This window comes from Trachemys scripta, chromosome 18 (genome assembly GCF_013100865.1).
Source record: "Trachemys scripta elegans isolate TJP31775 chromosome 18, CAS_Tse_1.0, whole genome shotgun sequence".
NCBI lineage: Eukaryota > Metazoa > Chordata > Testudines > Emydidae > Trachemys > Trachemys scripta.
The window spans coordinates 3,190,443-3,208,647 of NC_048315.1; the positions used below are offsets into that span (position 1 = coordinate 3,190,443).

The following is an 18,205-nucleotide window of genomic DNA, read 5'->3' on the forward strand; positions in this document are numbered from 1 at the left end:
TGACAGTAGAACATAATTTTCTGTAATTTACTCTATAAACAGAAATCCTTACTATAAATTGGGTTTAGTAACTATTAACACACTTTAAAAGAAAGCAACACAGTTCAAAGCTGAGCAAGATAGGATTCAACAGAAAAATCTAAAATATATTTTAGCATTCTTCATATATACCATGATTCAGATACCAGTGTGTTCTTGCCACTTCATGTATATATAAGACTCACTAACAGTTTCCCCATAATTCTGACATTTATAACTTGTCCATAATATTTAATCTGGGCTGACAACTGGCAAACTAAGGCCCCCATTTCTAAGAATTATGCAGTATTTAACTTGCCTCACACAAGTAGTCCCAGTGCCTTCCATGTAACTACAAGTCAATCGTCACAGAATGAGGGCCAGAATCTGCCAGAGTGCAGTTGTTTTAACCATATTCAACTTATTCTGCTTTTGCTCCTTTAAAGTTGTACAAGTAAAATTTCCTAGTTCTGACAGGTTTTGGTTCCTGCATACTTCAAAAAGGGTTTTAACACTAAAAATTAAAATTTGACAAACAACTAGGTCTACAATATGCCTATTTACTTTGACATTTTTTTAATATTACTTTGGTGTATCTATACAAGTTTCCAAACTGACTATTGCATAAAACAGAGTAGTTACTTTTAAGGGAGCATTACTAGGAGGTAATTTATGTATTTTACGGGTCAGAGCTAAAGACATGAAAGTTCATAAACCAGATCTTGTACATTTAATGTTGCCCTCTATACCACAAATTGTATCACCATAAAAAAAAATGTTTTTAATTAAAAGCTAGTTACATGTTTGAATACAGAATATGAGTTCAATTGAACAACCCATGTTTGCTACTCTTATTCAAATCAGTGACAGTTTAGAAAGGTTACAATGAGTTATCCTGCAAATAACAGGTCCTGACTATAGTAATAGTGACACATTAACTACTGTACACAAGACTAAAGCACTACTGACTTTAGGATGAAATAGTATATACCCCACCCCCGTACTCAAATGCAGTTTACTAGTTCTGAAGACTTAAGTGTTACACAGCAACAAAAAATATGATCAAACTGTACTAGTTTTTTGAAATGCAAGTTATGTGTAAATATTAATCATAATCAGCAGCAGATTGTCAGTATGAAGCAGGGGTCTCAAACTCCCGGTCTGTGGGACATCTGAGGCCAGCGAGCCTCCCCAATGTGGCCCGCAGGGCTCCAGCAGTTTTGGGTCCGGGTCTCTCCCTTGGCCCCACCTGCCGTCCCCGGGCGCTCCCCCCTCAGGGGCTCTGGCAGTGCAGTGGAGCTGAGCGATGTCTGCCTGTTTGCTCCAGTGGCTGCCGGCCCCTCCCTGCAGCCCAGGGGCGGGGCTGTGCCTCCACACGCTGCCCCCACCCCGAGTGCCCCTGCAGCCAATGGGACACTGCAGGGGTGGCGCCAGGGGGCAGAAACGCCGAGGGCCCCCTAACCACCCGCCCCAGAGCCCCAGGTAAGCACCATACCCCCAACCCCCTCCCAGAATCTGAAGCCATCATAAGTCACACACTGATAGACTTCAATACAATTTGTAACAAAATATCCACAATGATTAATGTTTTCAGAGAAGAGCTGGCAAAGTATGTAATGTCTCAACACAATCTCCTGATTTAGTAGTCAATGATTTGTCATAGGGTGCTTAGCTCTGATCAAAGATCTGTTGATGCACGCTGAGATGTGTGGCCACTGTGGCAAGGGAGGAAAAAACCTCCTGTGAGATGGCTATTTTTTTATACTAGCAGGAATTTAATTTAAACAGCTTCACCACAATAGTAAGGACAGACCTATGAAGTGTTGCCCATTTTAATAGGTATGTTGGAGCAGGTTTACAGCTGGTGTGTTCCAATCTGTTTTCACGCGTGAATATTTTATGTTAATCACTAATTAGATTAACTCTCTCAGCAAGAGAATTCCTTCCCTCTTTCCTTCATTCAAAAAGTTTGTCCAAGTCAATATGCCAATTTAAAATTTAACAGAATTTTACTGCATGGATTTTTACGTAATTTGCATGACCCTAATGTATTTCAATACAAGAATGAGTTAGAACACCTCTGGACTAGCCATTCCAGGAATAGTTAAATGCTCTGGGCAGAAGGGCACAGTACTACAGGATGGTGAGAGGGGGCAGGTTTCTTGCAGTATGTCACTACAAGATCTGCCTTAACTATCAATGATTGGCTAAACTGCTATCAAGAGTCTTCTGACTCCTACTGGCAGCTAAATCTCCCCATTGCTATAGCTAATATGATCAATGCCTTGTACCATTAAGCCATATTTCTTTGATCTGCATTTGAGGTTTACTCAATTCCCCAACTTACAAATCACCCCAGATCTGTGCAGCCACAATACTTCAAAGTCTCACCAATTCTTCCTTTTCAGTAATGTTACCAGGATGTGACTGATTTCTGCAGCCTAGTCATTTCTGAGACAAACTAAAGACAAAGACTTGGGGATCTTCCAACCGCAACAGTTCTATAATTTCTAAAAGACGACACTGAGAAGCTGACAAAATTGAACTTCAGTTTCCATAAAGTGTTTCATATTTCGTCAAGGAGTTTTGTCCCCTATCATTTCTGGTTGTCAGCATCAGTTTAAGGATTCAAAGGTTTCAATCTTTGCCATTCATGTAGTCATTACATACAAGTATCAAAGGGGTAGCTGGGTTAATCTGGATCTGTAAAAGCAGCAAAGAATCCTGTGGCACCTTATAGACTAACAGACATATTGGAGCATGAGCTTTCGTGGGTGAATACCCACTTCTTCGGATGCATGTAGTGGAAATTTCCAGAGGCAGGTATAAATATGCAAGCAAGAGTGAGTCAGGCTAGAGATAATGAGGTTAGCTCAATCAGGGAGGATGAGGCCCTCTTCTAGCAGTTGAGGTGTGAATACCAAGGGAGGAGAAACTGCTTTTGTAGTTGGCTAGCCATTCACAGTCTTTGTTTAATCCTGAGCTGATGGTGTCAAATTTGCAGATGAACTGAAGCTCAGCAGTTTCTCTTTGAAGTCTGGTTCTGAAGTTTTTTTGCTGCAGGATGGCTACCTTTAAATCTGCTATTGTGTGTCCAGGGAGGTTGAAGTGTTCTCCTACAGGTTTTTGTATATTGCCATTCCCAATATCTGATTTGTGTCCATTTATCCTTTTACGGAGGGACTGTCCAGTTTGGCCGATGTACATAGCAGAGGGGCATTGCTGGCATATGATGGTGTATATTACATTGGTGGATGTGCAGGTGAATGAACCGGTGATGGTGCGGCTGATCTGGTTAGGTCCTGTGATAAGTGTCGCTGGTGTAGATATGTGGGCAGAGTTGGCATCGAGGTTTGTTGCATGGGTTGGTTCCTGAGATAGAGTTACTATGGTGTGGTGTGTAGTTACTGGTGAGAATATGCTTCAGGTTGGCGGTTTGTCTGTGGGCGAGGACTCGCCTGCCACCCAAGGCCTGTGAAAGTGAGGGATCATTGTCCAGAATGGGTTGTAGATCACTGATGATACGTTGGAGAGGTTTTAGCTGGGGACTGTACGTGATGGCCAGTGGAGTTCTGTTGGTTTCTTTCTTGGGCTTGTCTTGCAGTAGGAGGCTTCTGGGTACACATCTGGCTCTGTTAATCTGTTTCCTTATTTCCTCATGCGGGTATCGTAGTTTTGAGAATGCTTGGTGAAGGTTTTGTAGGTGTTGGTCTCTGTCTGAGGGGTTGGAGCAGATACGGTTGTATCTCAGCGCTTGGCTGTAGACAATGGATCGTGTGGTGTGTCTGGGATGGAAGCTGGAGGCGTGAAGGTAGACATAGCGGTCGGTGGGTATTCGGTATAGGGTAGTGTTAACGTGACCATCACTTATTTGCACAGAGGTGTCTAGGAAGTGGACCTCCCGTGTAGATTGGTCCAGGATGAGGTTGATGCTGGGGTGGAAGTTGTTGAAATCGTGGTAAAAATTTTCCAGAGTCTCCTTTCCATGGGTCTAGATGATAATGATGTCATCAATGTAGCGTAGGCAGAGAAGGGGCATGAGTGGACGAGAGCTGAGGAAGCGTTGTTCCAGATCAGCCATAAAAATGTTGCCATATTGTGGGGCCATGTGGATGCCCATAGCCGTGCCACTCGTCTGGAGGTAAATATTGTCATCAAATTTGAAATAGTTGTGTGTGAGGATAAGGTCACAGAGCTCAACAACCAGTTGTGCTGTGGCATCATCAGGTATACTGCTCCTGACAGCTTGTAGTCCATCTGTGTGTGGGATGTTTGTGTAGAGAGCCTCTACATCCATGGTGGCTAGGATAGTGTTTTCTGGAAGGTCACCAATGCATTGTAGTTTTTTCAGGAAAGCAGTGGTGTCACGGAGATAGCTGGGAGTGCTGGTGGCATAGGTCTGAGTAGGGAGTCCACATATCCAGACCGTCCTTCAGTGTGAGGGCCAATGCCCGAGATGATGAGGCGTCCAGGATTTCTGGGTTTGTGGATCTTGGGTAATAGATAGAACAACCCCGGTCGGGGCTCTACAGGTATATTGATTTGTTCCTGTGTTACTGTAGGAGTGTCCTGAGTAGATGGTGCAGTTTCTTAGTGTATTTCTCAGTGGGATCTGAGGGAAATGGTCTGTAGAATTTGGTATTTACATACCGTTCTTTTTGTAATTTACATACAGTTCTTTGATTATTTATTTTATCTGCAGGTCATGCTTTCTTTATTACCCTGCCTATGCCAACACATTTGCTTTCTCTCTTGATACTTTTCAAAATGCTTTTTAGCTGAATGTATTCTCTGCTCTTCTGAAGATGACTTGTCCTACATCCAATACAGTGTTCTTCCCCTCCCTTCCCATTTTCCAACAAAAATTTTAAGTCTCTTCAATTTTCTTTACATTACTTTCCAATTTCCATGTTAACCCTGGCAGCCTACTAAGTATTTCTCATAATACTTTACTTTCTTCCTCTTTAAAGAATTCCAGTACTTCCAAGTAAATTCTTCCTGAATCAGCAAATTGGTTTAATTTACATGTATTAACGTAACTGGTCTATTTTTCTTCTTGCTACAAAATGTCAGTTTGACTTTCAGCCTGACCACCAGAAAATAATCACTATTAATTTCTGCTTCTTGACAGACATTGACACGTGAAGCGGTTATGTATTTTCCAATGAACATTGTATGTCCGACCTAATTTCCATTGTCTCCACCATATGATTTACTAATAAATCTGACCTCAATTTGTAGTGCTGGGTGCTCAAACAAAATGAATTGTCAAAGTGAAAGCCACAAATGAGCAAAGCAAAGATTTATGAAGACAATACTTTTATAAAAAGTTATTTGAAAACCCAGAATTATGGAATCCATTTCTTATTTCAGAAAGGACTAAAAATGGTAAGATTTTAGAAACCATGTTTTCCTATTTTTAATCATAATTTCTTACGCAATGTGCTTGACCACTCAACAATACACAAAAAGATAGTTATTTTACTTGGTTCACATGTGCATTCAAAGAGTCACTCTGAAACATAAGTAACATACCTGGTTTCTTCCTCTACGTTTGCCATAATTTCTTCGCACAAGGGCTTTATAATTCTCATTTTTCTTGGTCAAATAATAATACAAAACACAGTCTGGAACATTCTAAAATTAAAGAGGAAAAATCAGTTTCTGTAACTCAAAAGCCAAATCCTATTAAATACATTAAATATGATGTCATTCAACTATTTATACTATTCTAGTCACTGGATTCAGAGAAGTGTTAGAATTTTGTTCAGCAATTAAATTAATGCATACAAACAGGAAAAAACAGCTATCCTACAACATTAAACCTAAGCCCATGTATATTCATAATACCCTGCAGGTAGTTTATTCTTTATGATTCAACCCAGATTATATAATTAACAGTGGGAAAGCCTCCATTTATCGTAATAGCTATTAGTATTTGAGATGCTCTGTCAAACGTATCTTGATTGGTCCTAAATTGGGAATAATTTCTTACATAGGCTGTGCAGAACCTCAGCTCTGATTTAAAAGGCTGAAACCTCTCAGTGAAATACCACTGACGTTAATAGTGCAGATTCAGGATCTTAGAGCGAGCACGCTCGCAGGAAGAGTCAGTTCTGTTGCTAATCAAAAGGTGAGACGAACGGTTAATGCAACTTACCTATTTCAAACAAAACAACTTGCAAAATGCCCATTTACTTTTACTTTTTTATCCATGAAAGTAAACACTATTGAGCTTTGTTAGATGTTTAAAATGCAACTTGTTTTGCATCATCGTTTTATTTCTGCTGACATATAATTACTGCCCTTGCAGCTAATAGGAGATTTGGTTTTGGAATAACTTAATTCCAAGAAGAGAAAATATTAGCAGGAAAAATGACTTACATTAGAAAAGTCAGAGACCACACTTTATGTAGTGTTTACATTCTAAAAATGCCTTACCTTTCTTTCCAGGTAGGAGGCAATTAGACCAAAGTTCTTGGGATGTTGGACAAACCTTTTATAAAATCAGAAATTATTTTTAAATTCTGACAACTATATATAATCACATAAACAAAGAAGTCTTGCAAACAATTGTGTTCCATCAGGAACCCATTCATTTCCAAAAAAGAAGCTAGTTTAACCTAAGCGTGTAGTTTTCACATTACTGATTTAAGAATATTCAAATTAAACCACGCTATAGGTTAATATAGTTAAAAACTACAACTACTTGGCTTAATCATTTTAATCTGTTTAGTAAATTAAAACATCTTTTACAAAGTTTCCTGTCTAAAGACAAAGCAAAAAGCAGTAGAAATAAGCAAGTGGTTGATGCCTGACCCAATACGAAAATGCATGAACGAGTCTAAAGCTACGTAATATTCCATCCACACAGAGCATTCTGCTGTAGTAATCCGAGAGCCCTGGCTCCCTGATGAAATATCATCACATGAGTTTTTAACAAGAGAGAGCTGAAAATGAATATTGTTATTAATATTTACTACACACTTAGACATTCACCTGTCACTTGCAGTGTAATAAAAACAAAGATAAAAGACTAATTACTTTTCCTTAAATATCTCCTTCTCATGGTCTGTCCAGACATTCATGAACTGTCTGTCTTTATACACCTTCATGGGGTCCTCCATCAGACCATTCATATTAATAAACTTCACTCGTCTTTGTTCTGCATCAAACATCATGGGAGGAATGACAGAGAGCTGACGCATTTGTTTTTCGTTGTTCTATAGGCAAAATAAGAAAGTTTCTATGAATGTTTATGGTTCCTATGTAATTTATTAAATGGTTCTAATGGGCAATACAGTACACAGATTCAGCCATCTTAATCCTTTCACACAATTCTATTTTTTCTCCTTCAGAAGTTGTGGCCATCTAGTGTGACCAGACGACAAATGTGAAAAATCGGGACAGGGGGTGGGGGGTAATAGGAGCCTATATAAGAAAAAGACCCAAAAATCGGGACTGTCCCTATAAAATCAGGACATCTGGTCACCCTATGGCCATCCCAATTAATATTCACATAACTAAAGGGGATGAAGGAATAGAACTACACATCATTAACAGCTGTTGTAACAACAAAGCCTTTTAAAAGGAAAGGTTTTCAGGAGTCTCTTACAAGTAGGGAGAAATTAGATGTCAAAGGAAAGTTTCACACCCTAGATCTACCAAAGCACAGGTGTGACGGTGAAGTCTAGACCCTAAAAGGAAGATACATGAGAGCAAAGATCCAGGTCGTGATAAAACTCAAAGGGCATCTTGAACTAATCTAAAACAAGCTCATAAAGGAAGAAAATCCAAAGTGGATTATCAACATCTGAGTAGAAGGGTCAAATAAATAATTTGCTGCATTGATAAATTGAAACAAACAATGGCCTCACCTCCTGCTCAGAGAGTCCATCAATGATTTCAGAAATCTCATGTTCACTTCTAGCAATAGTTGCTGAAAGGCCAGCCCCTCTTTGGCCAACCCTAGTTTTTGAAAAAGATCCATATGTTGAGATTTCATATGAGAAAACATTTCAGATTAGTTTAAATAAAGCTCATTTGGGAGACAGGTAACTAGAAAAGTAGCATCACAGAATACCCAATATAGATTAGCCATTTAAAAGTGCAGTGTATAATGAATTTTAGATGTGGACTTGGGAGGCCTCATGCTCAGCAAGAAGGCACACAGTAGAATTTCTGGTGTCAATACTACAAGAATCAGTGAAGTTTTATCATCACTTCAGTGGGAGCAGTTAGGCCAAAGATGAATGCTTTTGAAAATCCTACCTTACACACACACACACTTATAGTTAAGTATTAGAATTGTTATAGCAGTGGTATGGAAATTGTTTTGTCCTTAAACAATGCATTCTGCAAAACAGTTTCTATTTCACAAGAGAGACCTGGGAATATGATCAAATTTGCCTTGCATAGATTTAGTCAATTAATTACCGAAACAAGTAACTACTAATGCTCACTTTACTAAAGAAAAAATATTGTAATTTTTAATTTTAAGAGGTGTTATAAATTGCAGACCATTTTCCAGTTCGTTCTCTCTCAACTAAAAATCACACGAATCTCTCCAGCAAGTGGACTTTTTGATAGAGTCAATATTTTAAAGTTTAAGTCACTAGAACATGTGCAACAGAGAACAATCTGGCCCCAACAGCAAGATGGACAAAACATCCTAATGGGCCTTTTCCATCACTAAAATATTAATGAAAGCAGTCAAATTTATTAAATTGGGTCCAAATACTAATTGGGTCTTAACTGAGGAAGCACTTACAGACACCAAGCATAGGCAAGGATCCCATTATGCTAGACACTAAAATACATAACCAAAAGACAGTCCCTGCCCCCAGGGGCTTAAATACTATTTATACTTGGATTGTATCTTTTTTTTTTTAAATAGCACTCAAAAATAGAAGCCTCTTATAGGTAATCATTAGTAATGCAATAATTTGCTTTCCCCTGTCCTCTCCTTGATCCACTGGAGTCCAGAGCAGGGGACCCCAAGAATACACTATAAGACTTGTTGGCTTCTGCAAGCTTTTTCTGAGGTCATGGAAGTAGATTGTTTAGGAGAGAAGATGGGATGAATTCTTTATGGGTCTGGAAGATTTAAGTCTATTTTTCTGAAGTCTAAGTTTAAGTTTTTGAAATTGTTTTAATATACCTAGAGAACCCAGGTGCAATGGAAAATATCAAACAAACTTGGTCTAATTCTATTTTTAAAGCATTTTTAAAAAAATTTAAACCCACTGTCTACAAGTACTATATAACAGTCATACTCCCCAAAAAAGTGACTTGCATTGTATTTCTCCTACATTGTCCTCTATGTACAATTTTTCTTAATCTTAATCCAACAGATATCTCTTAAACAGCAAGGTGTTAAATTACATCACTATTTCAGTAACCACAGCTTCCTGACAGATGAAACATATGTAAAACTTGCTATAAGTCACTTAATAAACATAATTTAATTAAAAGAAAAATCATGTAATCTTTGTCCTTTGTGTGCATTAGTCTAGTGAACATCAATTGTCATAAGACACAAAGGAATGATACAGACATCTGACAGAAAAATATTAGCTACAAATTGACTTCTAGGCCTGAAATTAAATTTCCCCATGCAAAGCTGGAGCTCTGCCCATAACTTATAAAATTAAGGTCCACTTCTGCAAATGCTTATCCATGTGAATAGCTTTCTTCATGCAAGTACTCTCACTATTACAACCTATCCTTCAAACTAGCCATTATCAATTAGCCAATTTCTTATAGGTTTCATGGCAGGAGTGAGGTTTGATGATGGATTTGAAGAGCAGATGACAGGGAACAAGAAAAAAAGATGAAAGAAGGTAGAGCAGTCTAAGATGCCAGCAAACAAACTAATGAAGCTGGAATTGTTGGCAGAACAGAATGGGGAGATATGGTAAGAGACAAGAGTGGATAAGCAATAAGGGCAAAATTGTGAAGGTCCTTAAAGGTGAAAGGAAGTTTGAACCTGATGCCATGAAACCTAGGGAACCAATAACGGGATGTGTTCAGTTACAGAACAATCTGTCATTTCACTTTGCCCCATAAACGGAGAGTCTAAAAGAGATGTTTTCAAAACATTATACTGGAGACAAGTGAAAGACTTACCATTAAGCTGATGCATTTTGTATTTGATAGAATTTAGAAACAAATCAGGATGGTATTTTAGAGGAATATTTAGATGTGGTATTACCTTTGAAATCGTTCTTGCTGTTCTCTTTGCTTTCGGATTTCTGGGAACTGTTTCTCATAGTACTCTCTTGTTTTACTTTCTTTAGCTTTCCTGCGGGGATTATTTTCTATCCTGTCTACTTTCTTCTCCCATGCCTCCATCAGTTGATCATAACGTTGACAGATTTTCTGTTCCTGTTAAATTCCAAAAATAAAAGTGATGGAATTAAACACCAATAAACTATCAGTATTTCACTAACCCAGAGCTCTGATATGTTGCCTTACAAGAGACACTGGGTTCAGAAATGCATACAGGAGATTCCTACCAGCCTGATGTCTCTTTACTTTATAGGTGATGTGCACAATTTTAAGGAGGTAGGAGAAGTGGCTTCATCATTGTCAAAATAATTCCTGCAGATTTAATTATTTAACTAGATTCTTATATTGTGCACATCTCTGTGGTATTTGAGAAATGTTATTGCTGGTTCTTCGGTAACTGATGTTGTCCATACCAAGGTTTTTGTGTGTGTTGTCTGCTAAAGGGATGGGAGTGGAATAAGTGAAATATACCCTGACCTCAGTGTCAGGAAAGGAATGGCTGCCCCTGGAAAACTAGAGCCATCTGAAGGAAAGAGTACTGTAAACGCAAAGAGATTCCAGGATGGAGATGAAGTGATGTTTAACGTCTTTCATTTAGTTAAAAAGTGCTGTTTCAGACATCATGCAAAGCCAGAAAGGATGTCACTCCCTATAATGGATTTGCAAAACAGTGCTCGGATAACACTGGTATCTAACATACACACACTGGAGTAAAAATGCTTTCGGACTTTAAGACTAAAGTTTTGAATGATGTTTTCTCCCTTCACCAATAGTTACTATATAGGGAAAGGAGTTTGGGGAGGGACCTGCCATGGCAATTACAATAAGACATTGGGAACTGATCTTAAGCCCCCCCCCCCCTTTTTTTTTTTTTTTTTTAAAGCATTTAAAATTTGGATTGCTTGTTTGCTATTTCACAGAAAGTTATCTAAAAATTCTCATTTACTTCAAAATGAAACGCCTAAGCTTTATCATACAGTCATTTTATTAATTGGATTCCCAATCACATAAATAGGAATTTTGATTCACAGCCTTAATTTTCAAGTTCGTCTGGATTTAGAGGGTAATAACAAGTAATTTAGGCCTAAAATTTAGGTTTTGGATAAAAAGGGTTTTTCATAAAAGAAGAAAAAAAACTGTCTGAATTCTCTGCAGTATTTGTAAACCAAAACCTTGCTGTTTTGTGCTCGAACCTGAGACTGAGAAAGCGAAATTGACTAGTTTATTTTCATCACCCACAAAAAATTAAATGCAAAAAGTAGAGAAACAGCATAAAAGGTAAAGAGTGAAATAGAGAAGAAGATTTTTTTTTAAATAATCTCAGATTTTACTAACACCACAGGTACAGAAGTTATTTTTACAAATGTATTTTAACTTGCCTTCATCTCTTTAAGTTTAGGTTAAGGAGGAGAGCATTTAAAAATTAAAACTGGAGTATGTCATTCAGTTTGGAAAACTCTGCTGGTGAGATACAGTAACTCTTACACTGTTCACCAATGAGTTGTCTGGTATTTATTCAGAAAGTGTTACATCAGTTGATGTAACACATTATGAAATAAATTTCTCCCCCAATGGATATAAGATTTCCAACATATTTACTCACTTTCTAGCAGCAGTATATAGATGCACAGTAACTCGAACAGAAAAACATTTCATTCATGCACAAGCTACCAAGTACAAATGCAGCCCTTCCACTTCAGTCTACATGCATATTCTTGAAGCCACTAATATTTCTGACATAGCCTACTGCTAAACACAAATATGCAAAGAATACTAACATTAACCTGGAATGTGCAGATTTATACAAAACTGATTTTTGAACATACATGTAAACAAGCATTTGAGTCAACATGCCCAACTGGATACTACATATTTGTCAATACTCTGACTTCCACAAAGATATTGCAGCATTACCCTTTGTTTCCTTGCATGATTTCTTCTCTTAAAAAACAAAATCAGCTTTTTCCTCATCACTTGGTTTCTAGAAAACAGAATTGGAAAAAAGAGTTTAAAGTTACATTTTAACCACAGACTTTAGCAACATCAGGGATCTTCAAAAGAAGTTACTGAAAATATGGATGGTTGATTCATGTAACGTTTCTTTTTCTTGCTTGAACCTCAGAAGATGTTTGATATTGCAGAAAAAAAGCCATAAAACTAAAATCTATTATATGCAACAGAAGCTATCTCTGAAGCTTGGCCAAGAGACTGATTAAGAGGATCCCAGCCAACCTATGTAAGCCTAGGATTCTCCTCACCACAGATGGACAGGATGGGACTAATCATTGAATATGGCAAAGTTCTGATGACTTGGAAATAAGCGAAGGGCCTTTGCAACCCATTCACTCAAGGGTATAAGTTTACAGGTACATGTAATAATCACCTATGTCATCGGGATTTGGGATTGGTACACAAAGCTAACTAAGCTGTGACACTGTTAAATATTTTACTTTTTAATATATTATTCCTGAAAATTCAATGTCCCTTGTACAGAGTTTTTTATTAATTATTATTATTATAAGGAATCTAGCTTTTGTAATTTTGTCTTCTACATTTAAAGATATAGATAAGATGAAAAATTCTTAAAAATTCACTAGCTTACTCATGGTCATATGCACGTTCCAGACTCACTGAATGTCAATTTTTTCATAACATTTGCAGATATATTCTTGAATTTCCTCCCACATGTATAAAATAACTTTCTGCTTTGCAAATTCTACTATTATATTTCACTTTCAATACTGTTTTCCACTTTGTATTTCAAGAAAATAAATACACAAAACTTGCTTCTAAATACTGTAAGTTTAAAGTATTCTCTTCCAAACCATTCTCAGACTAATGGGAAATTTTATATTGAAGTAAGAAACATCAGCACGCACACCAAACTGGGAAATGTTGGTAAGGCTGATTAGGAAACGGGATTTTTTTTTTTTTTAATTATTAAAATGTAAGGGCTAAACTGTATTAGAGGTGGCTTATTTTTAGAATTCTCCACAGTATCTAGAAAGTAAATATCAAGGACCATCAGTTGCATATGCAAAAAAGATTTGCCTTCCAGAGAGCATCTTATGAAGAACGTACAGTTTATCAACAAGACCTATTCTGGCTTTACTACTGCAGGTAAAGTTAAGGTTGTCTCAAAAACTTCACGAATGACTTTTTCCTGAGGGCCTATATCTTAGTTATAAAAGCCTGAGGCAGGCTACAACTTAAACAAAATCTTAATACATAGCCCAAAAAAGAAGTGCAAAATCGATCATCTAGTCTGACCTCCTGAATAGCACAGGCCATAGAACTCCCCCAAAATAATTCTTAGAGCAGAGCTTTTAGAAAAACATCTAATCATGATTTAAAAAAAAAAAAAAAAAAAAAAAAAGACAACAACAACAACGTGTATTTGATAGGAATGCCATTCATGGAAAGTCCATCAAGAGGTTTAAGTTTCCTAAACACTTATAAAATAGTTCCTGGAAAGCATCCCACTTCTCAATGCAAACAGTACCTTTCCCCAATTCACAAGACACTCAACAATTAAACAGAAAACATTTATATACCCAGCATATTACAAGCCATTGTATGTAACCTCAGGATATCCTAGCATCAAATATATTCATTATTTGTACAAATATGAAAGCCAGTTTTCAGTAAGCAAGTGACCTTACAAAAACCATTGCTAGAAAAGCATAATTTTGACTTAAAAAAAAAAAAAAAAAAGTATTTTGGGAAAAAAACTTAACTAATACTAGATAAGTTATCACTGAACAATCTAATGAGCTTGGTCAGCATTGTAGATTTCAGCTACATTTGAAACTGCTTAGTCTTAGAGTTGCAGGTGCCTATTGTTCTACAAAAATCATGGAAGATTATTCTCCTTGAGTTTCCTAGGTCATGAGGGGTATCCTGCTAGAAGTATCACAGCAGAAAACAAAGTTCTTTGTCCCAGAAAACAGGTATAAATTGAAAGCAATGTGCACCCTCTGTGGAATCCCTCATGAACATTCCAGGTAGAGGAAGACAGAGGAATTGTATACGAGACTCTTCCTGTATAGGCACAGACTGTTTTGTTGTAAACTGAAAGGCACTCAGGTATTCCAAAATGTCACTGTATATAATGAGAGTTTCTGAAATCCTTCTCTATTTTAGTTATGGCATTTTGTAGGGAAAAGGAAGGCAATGTTGCCTTCTAGTAGGATGGCAGTACCATTGTATCAACATTTCCTTTCTTCACAGCCCGCTCACCATAATGTCTGCAGGGTGTTGAGAGAAGGGCTCAATACTGATTGGGCATGAAGCTTAAGATGATTAACCATGCTAAAGAATGATTTAGCCACATAAATGGTACTTCTTCAGTTCCTTACTGGATCATAAAGTATGAGGCTATTACTATTTTGACAAAGAGATAGCAAGAAATTAATGAATGTTAACTTTCAAAATCCATACTTTCTACCAGAACACATAGCAGTCTACTTCATGCAGCTGAATTGAGTTTGTCCTAAGTAACAAATAGTGGAGAAGTGCAGCATGCAGTGACAATTCAGAGCCTGCCACAGAAAACTTTTCCAAAACCTAAGACAAATAGAAATGTTTTCTTTTTAAAAAATTCCAGTGGAAAAGTGTTTTTCAATCTCCTGCAGTATTTACAACCCAGGTGTTGCAGGATTGTTCTAGTACACAAAAACATGAAAACTGAATGGGCTAGAAATTGTCTATTTTCATTGAGCTAGCTAAAATAATTGAAAAGGAAAATGTTTCAAAAATCATAGAAAGCAAATGAGATTTTGAAGTTCCAATGTTTTCTTTGTTACAATAAAATGTAATGACATTGGTATATAAAAATAGGATGTTTTGCTCCAGGCCCTTTTAAAACAGTAAGATTACAAGATGTTTGGTACTTACGTTTTGATGTTTTCATGGTACACCTTTGTGTCTGATGGTTGGTTGTAAAGTGGCTACAAAATGGATTGGCATATAAATTAAGAACATTACACTTGTGTTTAATTCTACAAATACACAACATGTTAAAGCAAATAGAATGCCCAATCTGCGAGATGCAGTGACCAAAAATGAACAGGAGTTAGAGGTGCTCAGCAACTCACAGAAAGGTTTCTCTAGGTCACTGGATTTAGTCTGATCCTAGAAAGTGATCACTAGCCTGAAGAATTCATTTTTAAATAAAGATGACTCAAACACTTTAAAAACACTTGTATTTCAAGTTTATTAAAATTTGCTTACCAAAAATTACTGATTGAGTCAGTCAAATCACTGAGCCCTTGATTCAGCAGTGTACTTATGTATATGCTTAAGTCACATTGAAATCAATAGGACTGCTCAGGCTTTTTAAGGGTTACATGCTTACATGTTTTGCAGGATGAACGTATGCATGTGCTTAAGTTCTTTAGTGAATTGGCCGAACAGCTGACAAGTTTTAAAAGATGCGTTTTAAGTAATCTTAACAGACTGCTCCCATCAGGGGTTTGGGCTGCTAGCCCATTTTCAAAAAAGTTATAATACATCAGCCACTTAAAATTTCTGGCACATTATAACTATATTGTCTCCCCTGGCCTGTGCCCGTCATTTAATGTTTGGAAACATTTAAAGAATCGTCTTAGGGCATGTCTGCACTTACCAGAGATCACTCTGCTGATCGATCGCTGGGGGTCGATTTAGCAGGTCTGGTGAAGACCCGCTAAATCCGCGGCAGAGCACTCTCCAATCGACTCCACCGAAGAGTAACGTACAGTACGTCAGTGGGAGAGCAGCATCTCCCATTGATGCAGCGCGGTGTAGACACCGCAGTAAATTAACCCAAGCTACGCCGACTCCAGTTACATTATTCATGTAGCTGGAATAGTGTAACTTAGGTTGACTTACCACGGTAGTGTAGACAAAGTCTTAGTTACAGAAATGGACAGGCATACAAACCCTTAAGACCATATATAAAGTAAGTCAATTATATTAAGAAAAAATTCAGGTTTTTTTTGTTTGTTTGTTTTAAGTTACAAGTTTAAGTCATGCAATCATACTTTCTTATGTCTGTTCATCTTGAGAGAAGAATCACAGAAAGAAAAGCAAGACAGGCAATAAAGAAACTTACCAGTTCAACTTTTGGACCAAGACCTTCAAAAATTTTATGAGCTTCTTCTGCTTTTTTCTGTGAAAGATATTTTGTATAGTCTAAATATTAATGCAGTTTTATTCAGTAATAATGCAAATTGGACTGTCAAAACTATCTTTAACATCTTGCCCCGAGGTCAAAGACAAATTCCCCATCCACATTTAAGTCTCTCTTAACCTGCTTCTGCCACATTGCCTATAGTGAATCTGTGTAGCTCGAAAGCTTGTCTCTCACCCCAACAGAAGTTGGTCCAATGAAGGATATTACCTCACCCACCCATTCTCTATAGTGAATCAAGTTAACCTTTATAAATTGTCTATGGTTATTCCCCAGACCTCTATGTACTTGTCTGACTTTAAGCTATGAGCTCATCTGTGCAGGAACCATCCTTCTTAGGTGTTTGGAAAGCAACTAGTACATGCTGGGTCAGACTGCAAATAATTATCTGAAGGGGGGGAAATGTGCTCCATAGCCAGAGAAGCATGATTTAGAAAGGCTGGGTTAAAGCAGTCATTATAAAAGTAAAGACAAGGAGCAAATATACAAAAAATAAGTCAACCCATATGTCCAATATGCCTTTTTTTAAAACTACACTTCACTACAGATTAACCCAACACATACACCCACAGTGCTTGGTGAAAGTACAAAAAACTATCTTGTTCCTAAGGGAACAGAGTGAGTTACTCATCCAGCTTTCACAAGTTCATGTAATCCACCCATCCTTCTAACCCCCCCCCCTTTTTTTTTTTTAAGCAAACAGACTATGAGACTATGCAATATACTTATTTTTAAGCTGCTTCCTCTCTACAAGTTATCAGTTCTATAAGCTATTCCAGGGGGTTCACATGCCAGCAAAAATTAAACAACAACAACAACAACAAAAAACAGAGGTTATTTTTAGAAAGTATGCTCTGCTAAATTCTACTACTTTTCTACATGTACTATTCTGAACTCAGAAAAATGAAAAATATTTTAGAACCCACAGCTGTGCAAAGTAATTACATATCAGGAGAATGGTATAAAATTACCCTGGTATAAATGGTTTGTTTGGTCTCAAAACACATCTTGGGACTGAACTTTATCCCTCTTAGTTGATAAAGTTCTCTAAGCACAGCTAAGTATTAAAATCAAGAGTTGTATCCTTACAACGTCCACCCTCTAACCATGATGCTGCAAAGGGGACTACCTTCTTGCAAAACTGCAGAAAAAACCAAACAAGTATTGCATACACAAATGTCACAATATTTGTGAAGCAGGCAGCAAAAATAACTTGGTTATATCTGCACTCTGCAAAATGCATGCCAAGTTATGCACCATCAATATGCTTAGGATTGTACAAGACATACAATGAAGTCAGACCCTGCCCTTGCTGAGTTGAACAAATCTTTGATTTTAGAATTGTTAATATTTCAAATTCAACATTTCCTAAAAAATGTGATTGGGACAGAGGGTGGGAAGGAAAAGAACCTCAATCTTTGAAACATTAAAATCCTCACTGAAGAGGTCCACTGTTCTACATTTTCTTACTGTTTTAATTTATAAGAGGTATAAACACCTGTCCAGAGTTCTGAGACTCTCCACAACTATTTTAAAATGAACATGAAGTACCATTAAAAACACTAATATTTTGCTCATGTAACTAACTAAAGGCACTCTTAGTTACCCCCCTATACTTATAGTCCCCTAACCCAAAAATCCCTAGGAAAACCAAGAAATGGACTTCGAGAGCTGTTCAGCAGATTAACAGACCAGGGATCTGGTAGATCAGAGCTGCTGCAGTTT

At 37.3% G+C, this 18,205-nt stretch overlaps 1 protein-coding gene across 17 annotated transcripts in view; it reads right to left on the bottom strand.

The window, feature by feature from the left end:
- Positions 1–18,205, bottom strand: part of NCOR1 (nuclear receptor corepressor 1) — a 104,918-nt gene that overhangs the window by 56,237 nt on the left and 30,476 nt on the right. For 15 of the 17 annotated variants that reach the window (XM_034752328.1, XM_034752322.1, XM_034752327.1 and 12 more), the window contains 8 exons: positions 16,403–16,459; positions 15,205–15,257; positions 12,223–12,289; positions 10,232–10,404; positions 7,896–7,986; positions 7,063–7,241; positions 6,460–6,514; positions 5,554–5,655 (listed from right to left, as the gene is read on the bottom strand). In XM_034752328.1, the coding sequence (XP_034608219.1) occupies positions 5,554–5,655; positions 6,460–6,514; positions 7,063–7,241; positions 7,896–7,986; positions 10,232–10,404; positions 12,223–12,289; positions 15,205–15,257; positions 16,403–16,459 (777 nt within the window). Of the gene's footprint in view, positions 1–5,553; positions 5,656–6,459; positions 6,515–7,062; positions 7,242–7,895; positions 7,987–10,231; positions 10,405–12,222; positions 12,290–14,547; positions 14,663–15,204; positions 15,258–16,402; positions 16,460–18,205 lie in introns of those variants that run through there. The other 2 variants (XM_034752324.1, XM_034752325.1) reach the window with 2 other exon arrangements.